Source organism: Poromitra crassiceps, assembly GCF_964638095.1.
Source record: "Poromitra crassiceps genome assembly, chromosome: 28".
Classification (NCBI taxonomy): domain Eukaryota; kingdom Metazoa; phylum Chordata; class Actinopteri; order Beryciformes; family Melamphaidae; genus Poromitra; species Poromitra crassiceps.
Window position 1 is genome coordinate 2,585,410 of NC_139651.1, and position 14,541 is coordinate 2,599,950.

The 14,541-nt window shown below is 44.2% G+C and overlaps 1 protein-coding gene across 1 annotated transcript; it reads right to left on the reverse strand.

Annotated features, from left to right (window-relative positions):
* Window positions 1-1,665: 1,665 nt before the first annotated feature.
* On the reverse strand, window positions 1,666-13,816 carry LOC310799697 (F-box/LRR-repeat protein 3-like). The gene is made up of 6 exons (XM_083662285.1): window positions 13,599-13,816; window positions 12,651-12,861; window positions 7,287-7,451; window positions 6,950-7,072; window positions 5,249-5,420; window positions 1,666-4,609 (listed from the first exon to the last, which is right to left on the reverse strand). Exons 2-6 carry the CDS (start codon window positions 12,858-12,860, stop codon window positions 3,969-3,971), a joined length of 1,311 nt encoding a protein of 436 aa, XP_083518411.1. The 5' UTR covers window position 12,861; window positions 13,599-13,816; the 3' UTR covers window positions 1,666-3,968.
* Between the last annotated feature and the right edge of the window lie 725 nt (window positions 13,817-14,541).

Below are 14,541 nucleotides of genomic sequence, written 5' to 3' on the forward strand. Positions count from 1 at the left end.
TGGGCTGGGCTGCATCCGCCCACTCGGTATGCAACGTATGCCGAGAAGAGACTTTCTTCTTCTTCTTCTTCTTCTTTAGTGTTTTATGGCGGTTGGCAACCAACTTAAAGGTGCATTACCGCCACCAACTGGACTGGATTGTGGAACAGGGGATTCAAAACAAAACAAACAAAAACAAAACAACTACTCTTAAATTCTTGTGTCTACCCCAATTTCTTTAAGAAACTTAATAACATGCATATAAATGCTACCTGCTGTTTTCCCTAATAAACCTGGCAATGAAAAATCTTGATGTTTTGCCATTCTCAATGCCTGAAACATAGTATTCCTTTCTGTATCGTATTTCCTACAGTGTAAACGTATATGTTCAACAGTTTCTGGTTGGCTACAGTGTGTACATTTCCCATCAGGGTGCTTGCCTATTTTATGTAATGTATGATTGAGAGCTGTATGACCTATTCTTAAACGGGTGATAATGCTTTCTTCCCTTCGTTTCCAACCCACCAGTTTCTTGACCATCCCAGTACTCCTGCCATACTGACTGCACATTTCGTCCAGTAGGTGGCGGCAACGTGCGTCTGGAATTGAGTGAAACCATCGTAATAGGCGGGCACAGGGCACAGTGGTTATTGCGGAGCCTATGTGCGATTCGAAATAACGCACCACGGAGAGAGTTCAGCTATATTCTCATTCCCGCCGGTGCAACTAAACTGGTGCCTTTTTTACGTCTTTATTTCATTATCGCGTTAAACACGGGTTATGTTATCTCTCTGCAGAATGTAGAGGCAAAAAAACAACATCCACCAAGTCTGTTCAGTCCCCATTACCCATCGTGCACTGCGCGTGATAGTTGAATAGCCTATTTGAGAACAAATCATGCTATTATGATAATATAGGGTCCTAAAATGGTATAAACAGTAATGCGTGTTTAACGAAATAATAAAATAAAGACACAACAAAGCACCAGTTAGTTTGCACCGTCCATGAGAATAGTAGCTGAGCGAATCCCTCCGTCCGTCCCTTACGTCAGTGTTTATACCATACAACTTCAAAGTTAAATTTTTGGATTGATTTGATTATTTTATTTGAAAATTTTTGGATAGTCCGGCCCGCCGTGGTAGGGCTAGTTACCTTGTCGAACGCAAAAGGATTATTAAATGCGATCAAGGCCTATGTGCTGTTACTGTAGCCTATTGTATTTTTAATTTTATAATTGTTAAGAGTTTTCATTTGCAAGCTCTGTTATTGAAGCTTTGGCTAAAGGCCTGCATTTTACAATGATGTTTTGAAATAAATGTTTAAAAATCGATTGTGTGTTAAAAGCTTGTGTTTTCATTGGCGTTATAGAAGCTACAGTAATTTATTTTCATTTATTGTCCGCTATCAAGAGCAATTTGGTTAATAAAATCGCTGCGCTGGGCACAGTGTTTGTGGTATGTGGGAAACGTTTGTTTGAAAAGCTTGTGTGTTACCTTTTCATAATAATTCATTTCAATGTCCGCTATCAAGAGCAATTCAGTTGTCGCCCAGTCTCAGACTTTGAAAACCCCTGCCATAGGAAATGTCCTTGATTAATCCACATTAAGGCAGATCTTTCACTCCATTGCAAAACAAACAAACACTCCATTAGTGTATATACTTTTATTTTTCATTCTTAGACATCCAGGCAAACATTCGGTTTAATCAACATTCACTGTCATTTTTAGGGCTGCACAATTATTCACACAGTACTCTTTCTCCCAACAATTAAAGCTATCAGCTTCACCTTTGAATCAATATTCTTCAGTTAGCAAACATCCAGGTGTGCTACCCTACCTGGATGAGATGCCCATACTGGTTTAATTTGAATGTTGTTTAATGTTATTAACATTCTTCTGCCATCATCAAGGTGTATAAATGTTCAACCAAATGCCATTGGTCTTGGTCAGCCTATGACTCATAATTGTGCAGCCCCACACTAGTCTAAGTACATTTTCTTCTTTCTATTTTGAACATCACAGAATCGCTCTTTCACCTGTTTAAGCAAACTATTGCCTGTATGGACTGTTAGCATGGCTGATTGTGCTGTAAACGGGGTCCTCTGGAGATACAGGTTATGGTACATAACAACTAACTAGCGAACAATATAACGACAGGGCACGATGATTTTTATTTATTTATTTTTGTCAACCGTTTTGTCAAATTCAGAAGAACGTCACCCGCCAATTTTATTCCCTAGAATTTTAATAAGCCCAAAGACTCAGAAATGACAGAATTACCAACATGAATAATAACAGCAGCCACATTTGACCATTTTTTGGCTGGTTGGGACTTTTGTTAATTTCATGCCCTACTGACATTGCTGCTCAAGTTAACTAAAATTATGATCCTTCAATATGGGAAAAGTGCATAGGATTCAGTAAACTATAACGATATATTGTATACATGACGTCTACACACACACAAACACACACACACGCACGCAAGCACACACACTCCCCATTTGTTTTGTATCAACACTTTTGACATTTACAAGATAGGAACATGGGTCAAGCAACACAGAAATGTAGCTAATGTATATTACACATGAAATATATGGTCAAACATTACTCTCATAGGATAACATGATTATGGCCAAAGTCCCTAACTTTATACATAACCATACCTGCCAACATTCGGCTGTGAAAGAGGGAGTTTTTCCGGGGTATCGGCACCCCCCACCCCCCAAATCAGATCTGTCGATGTGATCTGTGATCCGATCGATCCATTGTTGAAAAATGCTCATGTATCTGTACTGTATTCTTGAGGTCAGAGGTCAAGGGACCCCTTTGAAAATGGCCGTGCCAGTTTTTCCCTCACCAAAATTTTGCCAAACTTTGTAGCGTTATTTAGCCCCCCTCCCCGACAAGCGAGCATGACATTGATTCCTGAGGTCTTCTTAGTTTCAGACGACACCAGATACTTAACTTCACTCTGGCTTTCGAACTGAGCCCGCGACAGCCATTTGATTGAAATCGGGAGATTAACCGGAGACTTGACCAATCGGGAGCACAGCAGGAAGAAGGGTTACAAATAGAGAGACTCGCGTGAAAATCGGGAGTATGCAGATATGCACATAACTCCCCTGGGAAACTTGGGAGCTGAAACCATTCAGAGAGGGAAACACACAGCTCCACCCCTCTGAATGAGCTGTAGCAATACTGTTTTGCTACGGTTCCCGAGTTGAACGTCATGTTTCCTACCTTAACTATCGGCGCAGCAGGCTTTTGAGGTACGTTGTCTATCGTTTGGTGGGTGTGTCAGAGGTGTTACCCAATCAGCAGCGACGTGTATATATAAACACCGCCATTTAAAAAGGCAGTGGTTCGAACAAGGTGTTGTTCAACGCACCACCGTTTCCATTTAAATAAAACGTTTTGCCGTTGTGTTGTCGGGGCTGGACTCAGCACTGGTTGTGCATCCATTGCTTTAGCTTTCAAGTGACCAACATGCCAATCTCGAACAATCTTCACAGCCAGCCTAGGCATGACAAAACCTACTGGGTATTACATCTCATAGGCAGAACTAATCTACTGGGTATTAACGGGGTCAGAGGACAAAGTGCTTAATATTATAGGCGGGACCAAAATAAATGTATTTACATACACAAAGACTACAAAAAAAATCCATGTGTGTAGAGTGGTGGGGAAGGGTTGAAATCAGTGTTGTATGTACTTTAAAAATAAATTGTTATCAAATTCTCTCAATGTTATATCAACCACACATCCAAACGTATGATTGTCATTTCTGCGTGTGCTCAGGGAGAACACTATATGAGTAGTAGTGGTTGGGAAAGGATCCATCTCAGAAAGAGGAGCTAGATGAGCAAAGTTTCCAAAACCGTAGCTCTCCACGAGTCCTTGTATACACTCAAACTCTCCCTCTCTCTCTCTCTCACACACACACACACACTCATATCCAACCCTAAATCTACGCCGTCACCCGAAGCTCTACCAGGTGGGCATCATGTCTGGGAACCACACCCGGCCCAGATGCTTGGACACCTCCCAGTGGATGTCGTCCAGCCCGTAGCGGTGATCCGGAACCAGTACCTCCTCCATGATGGAGAGCTCTGTCAGCCGGTCGCCGCACATCTTGACAAACTCCACGAAGGCGCTGCACGACACCTCGCACTCGCCCAGCCCGACGGCCGACAGCTGCGTGCAGCGCTGGGCGATGCGCAGCAGCTCCTCGTCCAGCGGCCGCAGCCCGTTGGCGCACACCACCAGCTCCACCAGGCGGGGGCAGTGGAGCCCGACGCGGCCCAGCACGTCCTTGCTGACGGAGCGGCCGAAGTACAGGTGCGTGGCGGGCGTCTCGTCGCGGAAGAACGGGCCGAACTCGTCCTCGTACAGGAAGAAGTACATGACCAGCTTGAACTTGGGCGAGTGGCGCACCATGGCGTCCCAGCTGCTCCTCTTGATGGTGTGGAAGTGCTGGCCGGGGGTCTCGCTCACCACGTCGATGCGCAGGTGCTCCAGGTGGACGTGCTTCTCCGAGGAGAGCGAGATGAGCAGCTCGTCGCTCAGCAGGTGATAGTTCAGAGCGAGCTCTCGCAGGCCGTGGCACTGGTCAGCAACGCACAGGATACCTGGGATGCAGAGGAAATAGAGGTGAATTTTAGGAGTTCATTTCAGATTTTTTTTTTTTTTCAACTGATTTTTTATCCCATTTTTATCCCTCATTAGTGCTAATTTAATTTATTTATCCTGGTTGCTACTCCACCCTCTGCCGATCTGGGGAGAGCCGAAACTGGCTCCATGCTTCCTCCGAGACATGGGCAGTTAGCCAGCCGCTTCTTTTCACCTGACAGGGGAAGCTTCACCGGTAGGACATAGCACGTGGGAGGATCACGCTATTCCAACCAGTTCCCCTCCCTCTGAACAGGCGCCCTTAACGACCAGAGGAGGAACCACATTAGCAACCAGGATATTGCATGTTTTGGTGAAGGGGGTTCCTATATGAAGGAAACCCCCGGGAGGCACGTGGAGAACATGCAAACTCCACACAGAAAGGCCCTTTTGATGACCCCACCCAGGCGGTGGGCACTCGAGGACATGCGGACGGGCACGCACTCCTTCAGCGTTCACAACGTCCCAGGTGGGAATCGAACCCAGGACCTTCGAGCTGTGAGGCGACAGCGCTTACCACTGCACCCCCCAGGAGTTCATTTCAGATGAATCGCTCTTCCTCTAGTTTCTTATCAGATCTGCCCTGGAACGGTCAGTACCTGCGGGTGAAACGTGGGGACAGCTGCTCATTTTGAGCAGTTTGAGCGTGTTGCTGTTGTTGGCCACCAGGACTTTGAGGGAGGGGTCGTCCACGGGCGTGTCGTCGATCTTCAGGGAGGAGAGGGACTTGGAGTTGACGAAGACCACCGTCAGCGCTGAGATGAAGTGGGACTGTTGGGACAGGAGCGGAAGAAACAACACGTACAGTATGTACAGTACCTTGTGTGATTCATTGTGTTTCAGTCACATTCATGAGGTAGAACTTGACACCACATCTTCTCTATGCTGCATATGATCGCTGAATGGGAGTTTTTTTGCCCATCGGGTTATTGTCGTATTAAGTATCACGATGCGTGACACTTAATACGACAATAACCCAATCTATTTTATTCACCCCCAGAGAGATATTCTCTTTTCAATGGCCAGACCCTGTAGGGGAGGGGTGTCCAAACCTTTTTGAATGGGGGGCAGATTAGATCATGTGAAAATGCCGGGCGGGGGGGGGGGGCAGCTGCTTCTCGCATCATATAGAGAACACTGCATGAAATAGGCCACGCCCATCACGGGGGAAAGCTCTCCATTCACTGCCATACACCAGCGTCATTTTCCTTGAATTAAACATAGCCAAAAGCTGTTGTGTGGTGGGGCTGCGCAGACAACAAATGTAAAGAAATCGCCAATTAAAGTTTTCTTGTACTCCCGAGCAAAACAAGGAAGCCATTGAGAATTGGCGAGAAGAAAAATGTGGATCTAGCTGTCAAGGAAGTAAGTTGGAGTGTTCAACTTCCGTATATATGATCTGTGTGTGCAACACGTGACCATGCACGCGAATGCCAGGATTGGGGGGGGGGTTGTTTCCCCCCGTTTTGGGCGTGGTTTCTGAATGATGACGCGCTCCGCAGTGTCTCTATGGGTTATACAAAAAATTAAATAAAAAATCACATACAATTGTACTAGTATTTTGAAAACATTAGTTCTGCATGTGCTGTTCCTACCTGGTGCTTGTACAAACTGTATGATAGTGCTGTCATCATTAGGTGAAGGGAAAAAAATTATAATTGAACTTGCTTGATTAACCAATACTGTGTGGAGGAGCCACATATTAGTCTATTTTGAGAGACAAGCTGAGTGCCACTTAAAATCAGTCCGCAGGCCGCAATTGGCCCCAAGGCCGCACTTTGGATACGCCTGCTGTAGGGTGAGCTACAAAACAAGCCAACTTTACTATACTATAGCTGGCGCCTTAAATACAAAACACTTTGTGACAAAGCACTTGACAAGGTTAAGATAAAGATTAAAAAAATAAAAAAAGAAGTGTGCATCTTAATTAAAGCATTAAAGAGTTATAGGTTCAAGATCAGTTTCAATCAGATTTTCCTCATCGATATGCAGCAAGTTTATGCAGCAGAGTGCTCTTAATGTAATCAGATCATCTCAACCCGCGGTGTAAGTTTCTATCATGTATTGTTTGTTGTGAACGATTGTGTTCACATAACGTGTCTCCATAAAGACACAGACACGCCACAAAGACATCACGTCCTACTTAGCACGTCCCACGTTGGTGGCACATAAAGACATGATGCATCCATAGAGTAGAAGTGGGTGTTTTACGAGGCCCGGGGAGAGGAGCGATATGCGCCGTCTTTTTTGCGCCCGTCTGGCTTTAAGCTGCTGAATGTGGAGTGTTGAACGCAGCTTACCTTGGGCAGCTCCATGAAGCTGGGCCGCGCTGTGGAGATGAGCCCCAAAGTCTTCAGAGAACAATTGACCAGCTGGGAGAGAATGTCGCACGCCGCCTCTGCAGACTGGGTGCTGCTGTCCACCTACACACAAAACACATCACATGAGTCACGCTGCACTGTGACAGAGTGAAGCTTGAACAAGACAAAGAGATTCCCTTTAGCCCAGCAATCACTCCACCACACACTCCTCTCAGACATGTCTCTTCCTCCATCACTTTTATTTTATCGCACCCACCCCCAAACCGCTCCTCTCCCTCCTGTCACCAACTCCGCCCACCTCCCCCTCTCTCCTTACCTTGAAGCTGACATACTGCAGGTGGTTGGAGTGCCTCTTGATGATCTGCTTGATGAGGTCTGGGTGTGTGGCCTTCAGGTACGAGCTGGCCGGCTGGTTCAACTCAAACTCAAAGCAGCGCCACAGCTCTGGCATGTGAAAAGCATCGTTCCAGCCACGGCACACCTGTATGGTGAAATCAGGTTAGGACCGACATGATCTAAATATTATGATCCGATGATTTTTCATTCTTCTCTGACATGACCCCTATATTCTGTAAAGGTGAATATGAGATTTAGTATATCATTGTGAACAGAATGGACAAAAGCATACAGGTGGGATCAGAATGCTTTAGTTACTTTTCTCTACATTATGCTTTGGTGTGACAATACACCCTTCTCACGGGGGGCATTTTGTGTCGAAAAGGCAGGGTAAACACAGAAACACTAATGAGGGTTTCCAACGTCCATGATTGGAATTTGGAAACCCTCGTTAGTGTTTTGCTTGCACCTGTGTTTATTCTGCCTTTTCGACACAAAATGGCCCCCGTGAGAAGGGTCTATTGTAGCCTGGAGAAAAGAGCAAACACCCAACATGTGCAACCAATCTGTCCTGCTAGTAGGAAACTGAATACCTGAAGGATATTGTTTAAGGAAATCCATTATCATTCAAACTCCTTTTGCTGGGGTGACAACAAGCCATGCTTTCTGCAACTGGCTCAAGGTTACAATAACAGGATTGTGGCTTAGAGATTGCCTGTTTGAATCCCTGGACTAGGGCTGCACGATATATCGTTTACACATCGTCATCGCGATGTGCGCATGCGCAATAGTCACATCGCAGGGCGTGCGATGTTAAAAGTAAATTAACTCGTCATTTTGCTTGATAAACTCTCACTTTAGGGGTAGCCTACTGAGTGAAATGCAGTCTCTCTCAAAGGTGAGAGATGCCCTACTACTGTACTCACTCATTTAGTGCTTAGCTTCAACACAACAAAATGGACAGAGAGCTAAATTGAATTATTTTTGCTTATGTTGCGTTGCTGACAGTAGCCCGTCGGATGTAAACGATGTGATTGCGTAGGCGGATGTGTCCACAGGTTGCAGTGCACTAGCAGGCTGGCTGCTGTAACTCAAACATGTCTGTGGAGTGGAGATATTTACTCTTGAAACACCAACAAGCAAGACAGCAACATAATGACAAGAAGGCTAAAGTGATTATTACTGAGAAGTTGTCCGTGTATCACCGCAGCTCTCTCTCCCCCTCAGGCTCTGATGATGCCAGGTCCTACACATCGGGAGCGTTTTTTTCGTGCGATTAATTCGCACGTCAATAATATTATCCGAACCTATATCAGTCAATGCAACCGTGCATACCAACGGCGAAGTTTCGCCGAGCGTTATTGCGGTGTTTATTTTTTCGAAACACGGTCGATTTTTCAGTAGTTCGCTTCCGACGTGTACACATCTGTGGCTGTGATTGACAGGTGGGTCAAAACTCGCATCGCAATTTCGTGCCATATATTCGCTCTTGATGTGTAAGGACCTGGGTTGAGTTAATCATACATAGCGACTCATTTACACAAACATTTCAGTGAAAATAAAAAGACAAGAGACATATCTTGGCAATTAAATGTATATTTATTACTTTTCACGAATGAATTGTTTGTCACCAGTGCTGCTACATGTGAATCGTCGTCTCTGTCTGTACTGCGGTGCGCTCCAAAACCGGAACTCCAGAGATGCGGAGTGTACCACTTGGTAGTTTCTGGAGGGGGTTTCCGGGGGGTCAGACCAAGTGTGTAAAGTGGCAGGGGTGTTTCATTGTTGATTTATTGAAACGGTAGATTCTGGCACTCAATATTAGGGGTGGGCAATATATCAATTGTATATCAATATTGTGATATGAGACTATATGGTCTTAGATGTTGGATATGGTAAAATATGGTGATGATACGGCATACATGTTGTCTTTCCCTGGCTTTAAAAGCTGCAGTACACTAAGTGAAATGTAGGCTAGTGACATTTTTAAAGTAGAATGTCATAACTCACTCACTTTTTCATGTATGTAAGTCATGGAAATCTATTGGTCAAAATGTGTATGAACCCTGATAGATGGTGCTCTGAGGCCTACCAGTAGGCCACAGCCCAGTGGTTGAGAAACATTAAAATACATAATTTCCCCTCCAATATCAGATGGACTCCTCTACAAAATCACCCAAATCAATCTAGAAGTATTATTTTCTTTAAAATAGAGCTATTCTGGTAATCTGGTGAAAATCTCTATTTTTTCATATCGCAATATATATCGCAGGGGTGGGGAATATCGCAATGTCAGTTTTTTCCAATATCGTGCAGCCCTACCCTGGACCAGCTGAGAAAATATGACTGGATTAGGACAGAATGCACTATCATAGATAGCCTTAGGAAAGTGGCCTTGAGCCAGACTCCACTCAACAATACGAGACTGTGCGTGTGTGTGTGTGTGTGTGTCGTGTGTGTGTGATGACTGAGATTTACAAAATGTAACACTGCATGCACACAAGTCACAAGTAGGTTTATATAAATCTGGGGGCGGAACGATAGTATGCCTGTTTCCAATTATGTACAAAGACATACGTATTCTTAGTCTTGAACCTAGTTTTATAGATCCGGCCGCGGCTATTTAACCACCAGCCCCAACAGTCAACCACACACACACACACACACACACACACACACACACACACACACACACACACACACACACACACACACACACACACACACACACACACACACACACACACACACACACACACACACACACACACACACACACACACGTACGTGTAGGAGTTTAGCCAGAGGCAAGGGCAGAAATGCCCCAAGAAATTTCAGTATGCCCCTAGAATCCATGATTCAGGGGGAACAATTGCCCCCAAGATTTCGATAATTTTCTTTTCATTCATTCAATTAATTTAATTTCCATTTCCAACTCTAACACACACTCAGCACCTGCAAGCTGGTTGCCAGAAGAAGAAGACGAAGAAGAACACACTCACAAAAACAGTGCTGTTGTTCACAATGTTATGCACTATAATTACTATTTTTTTAAGTACGCCCAAAATTTGGTAAATGGCAATGCCCCCAGTTTTTAGTCAGCGGGGGGCAAAAGTTGCACCCAAAATATTTTTTACATTTCACACACACACACACACACACACACACACACACACACACAGAGAGTGTGTGATACATCTGAAAGACGATAAACGATAGTACTGAATTAACGCCCAGCCCTAGGGCATACACCTGTTACATACACCGGAACCAGGCAGCACAGCGGCCAAACTAAATGAGCAACAACTGCTGCAGACATTCTAACTACTGTGAGCAACCTTAACCTGGAACTACATAGCAAAACAAGGAATCCAGATAATCTACAGCCTAACCTGCCCTATCCTATAACCTACTCTCATCTCATGTTAGCCTGAACTATATAACAATCAAAAAAGTTGAGCTGATCTACAGCCTGACCTAAACTATTCTAGCCTACCGGCATCCCTCAGCATGGAAGCCGTCATGTCTTATCCCAGCCTTCCTGTCAGTCACGGGACAGGGCCAGGGGACAGGGCACACGGCCGCACGCCCTGACCTGACAGCCAGGTCTTGGCATGCCAGGGTCAGCTGCTCTAGAACAACTAAAAGACTAAAACAAGTCAGTTTAAGACTAAACAAATTCAGTTTTGTCTTAAACAAGAACATTAGGGGACAATAACAAGCTAAGTAGATAAGGAGAGTTTGCAGAGTTTCCCAGAATGCTACAAATTGCGAGTTACCAAGCAGATATTTGATAGTGTACTTTATAGCACAGTATAAAATGTGTGTGTGCTGAATGTTGAAATAAGTGTTGTCTGCTGTAACTGTTTTTGAGCTGCAAAACAAATCGACTCAATGAGGGCATTAAAGTTTTCTAATTCTATTCTATCCAGATGTCACAGTGGTTAACTGTGACTGGATAATCAGCTTTCAACCTCATCTTTCATTTCTGCAACCGCCCGCTCATGTAGGTTCCAACTACACAACATCAGAAAAATCAGAAAATTTCTCACTAGGGAGGCAACTCAACTACTGGTACAGGCACTTGTTCTTTCCCGCCTTGATTACTGCAATGTTCTCATGGCGGGGCTACCTGCCTCGGCCTTCCAATCCCTCCAGCTCATCCAGAACGCAGCTGCCCGACTGGTGTTCAATCTACCTAAATTCTCTCACGTCACTCCCCTTCTCCGCGACCTCCACTGGCTCCCAATTATAGCCCGCATTAAATTCAAAACCCTTGTACTGGCCTACCGGGCAGTTCACCGGTCAGCCCCTACCTATCTGCAATCTTTAGTTAGTTTTCAAACAACCAACCGTCCCCTCCGCTCCTCCACCTGCACAGCTCGCCTTGCCCCTCCATCACTACGTGACCCTGGGGGCCGCTTAGCCCACTCACGACTCTTTTCCTCCCTGGCTCCTCAATGGTGGAACGAGCTCCCCCCCTCTGTTATGCTGGCTGACTCGTTGGCCATTTTCCGCCGGAGACTAAAAACACACTTTTTCGAACTACACCTGGGCCCCTCCGAAAAGTGATGTGTGTATTTTATGTTCCCGTCTTTATTTCTATTTATTGTTGTTTATTGTTGCATTTTATTGCTGTATTTTTATGCTATATTGTAATATGCTGTAAGTCGCTTTGGACAAAAGCGTCTGCTAAATGAAATAAAGTAAAGTAAAGTAAAGTTAACTGGAGCTCATTAGCCATTTGTCCCCACTGTAACAGGGCTATAATGGGTCACCTGGGCTTAATCAATATGTGTTTCTGAAGGTTCTTGATGTCATTTACCAGTTTATTTTATATTCTGTTATCAACATAGATCATTTGAATGTGTTCTATCATTTCTATTAAATAATGATCATCATGCTGTGACACTGGATTGAGCTAACAAAATCTGTCCACAGACAGACAAGACATAAACACTGGCAAAGGGGGAAAATGCATATGACAACGTGCAGACCATAAGCAGTAAAGACCAAATTATGATAAAGAATATACAGTATACAACTAAAATCATTTGTTTCGTTATTTTCTTTAATCTATAGTTTAAACTATATGGAATATCATGACAGAAATGTGTTAGAAATGACCCAAGCTGCTATAACTCATACAGCCGTAACTGGAATGACGCATCCTCTGATGAAGCGGATGACAAAGTCTACTCTGTTCCTACAAGCTGCCACCTCACCACTGAGATTGAAGCACAAGCTGTTGGTTTCGGCAAAACAAGTCATGCTTGCTGGAAAACCAATGTCCATATAGAGGCCTTCAAAGCGGTGATTTGTAGCACATTATTATTAAGTGTACCTGAGAGGCGTAGGCCCTATCCAGCAGAGGCAAGTGCTGAAAGATGTGAAGCAGGATCTCCTGTGGTAGACACTCCCAGCTGAATCCTTCCTCCTGCCACTCCTCCTCCTCCTCCTTCCTCTGCTTGTGGGAGCATTTAAGACCCTCCTGAGGCCCACTGCTGGTGCCACCTCCCTCTTCCTCCTCGCTCCCTTGAAGACCTCTCTTCATCCTGGGTAAACGAAAGATGGGTTAGTCAAAATCCAGATGGGCTGGCCTATTTTCCTACGTGGGGGAAAAACTCTGGGGGGGCCTGTTCAACATAGGTCAAAGACACATGTGGGAAATACAGTCTGTTTCTAATTACTCTGCTATAAAAAAAAAGCTTGCAGTCCATGGAATGTTTATTAATCAGGAGGACTCCCTGAAATAAGAGATCTTGTATCTCAATGGGACCTTTCCTGTATAAATGAAGGATAAAATATAATAATCATAATATATGTTGTTGATATCTTACTTTTAGTTTTAAAGCACGAGGCTTCCTATGACTGTCACTACTGTCCACGAAACGAGTGCTCAGCTCACACCTGAGCGGAGAGACACGCCTCCCATTCAAAACACAATCATATCATTTAGCTTAGCTAGCTACCATTTTCACATTATTCACCTGATATCAAGTCTGTTGGCGTGTCACTGTTGGCGAAGTTTCACGATCAAAACGTTAACGTTACATTATCCTGACTCAAGCGCAATGAACACACGGAATCAAAAGAAGTCATGATGTAACGGTTACGAGCTAGCGTTAGCTTAGCTAAGTTACTAGCCACGTTAACATGAAAGAAAAACGTGGGTAACAAAAAAGCAAATGGTAGCAGCGAACGCAGACCATTATACATTAATTAACATTAGCATTGCGATAAATAGTGAGTTAATGTCGGCGAGTTACCGACCCCCGGTTCTTCTTCTTACCTTCAGCTTCAGTCGTTGCTTGCGAAAAAGGCGATCAATCTCACGTCAACCGGGACTGACAAAAGAAAACTGCGTTCCAGCTGGCCAACCGATCAAACACATTGGACACAAAAGACACAGCGCGGTCTCGGTTAGCTTGTTGCGATATCTCGAGGCAGCGAGTCTCTTCTCTTCTGGAAGGCGCAGTGTGTTTTGCAAACGCTTGACCTACTTTCTGTCTTTCTGACACAACAACTCTGCCTCGCTCAGTGGTCCCCTCTGTCTGTCAGCTAAAAATGGCGTTGTGTTGTTGTTTTGAGGGAAGTGGCTGTAGTTGGAGAAAAATACCGCTAGGGGGAGTCATGAGCAACTGCGCACTTTCATTTATGATGTAACATTTCATTTATGATGTAACATTTTTATGATGTAACGTAGTGATTTGTCTGTTAGGACACATTTATGTCTCCGCATAATTTTGCTACATTGATATTATAATCTTAGTGCATTACTTAGATTATTAGGGTAACATTTATAGCAGTAAAAACATCCCACTATATATATTTTTAATGTAAGAGTATAATGGCATTTAGAGCAATAAGCGAGGAAGTCAGATATAAAAGGTTTCAGGTGACCTTGTACCACACAGCAAAACGAAAAATCCCTACAATAAAGCTACTTTGAAAAAAATGTCTTCACCTTCTATTGATCTTGTAAAATACATTATCACTCTTTTATTAGACTGCTTGGCAGTAGTGGTTCTCAAAGTAGAGGCCTTGGGGGTTCCAGGGGGTCCTACTGGACATCAGCTCTCATCCAGAGCAATTTAATGAGTGAGCAGATACTTTAACAGTGAGTGTACATTAGCTGTTAGAATCAAACCTGTCACCTTTTATTTAGGCTACAGAAGAAACTGTGGGTACATCAGGATTGATCTGTGAGTTTTAAAATAAGATTGAAGGCTTTG

What these genes read in the sequence shown, in the direction of transcription:
- LOC310799697 (XM_083662285.1), bottom strand. Translation starts at nt 12,860, where the DNA reads ATGAAGAGAGGTCTTCAAGGGAGCGAGGAGGAAGAGGGAGGTGGCACC. An exon ending in TGCAGTATGTCAGCTTCAAG is followed by an intron (nt 7,073 to 7,286) that starts GTAAGGAGAGAG and finishes TTTTGTGTGTAG; the next exon opens with GTGGACAGCAGCACCCAGTC. An exon ending in GCTTCATGGAGCTGCCCAAG is followed by an intron (nt 5,421 to 6,949) that starts GTAAGCTGCGTT and finishes CTGTCCCAACAG; the next exon opens with TCCCACTTCATCTCAGCGCT.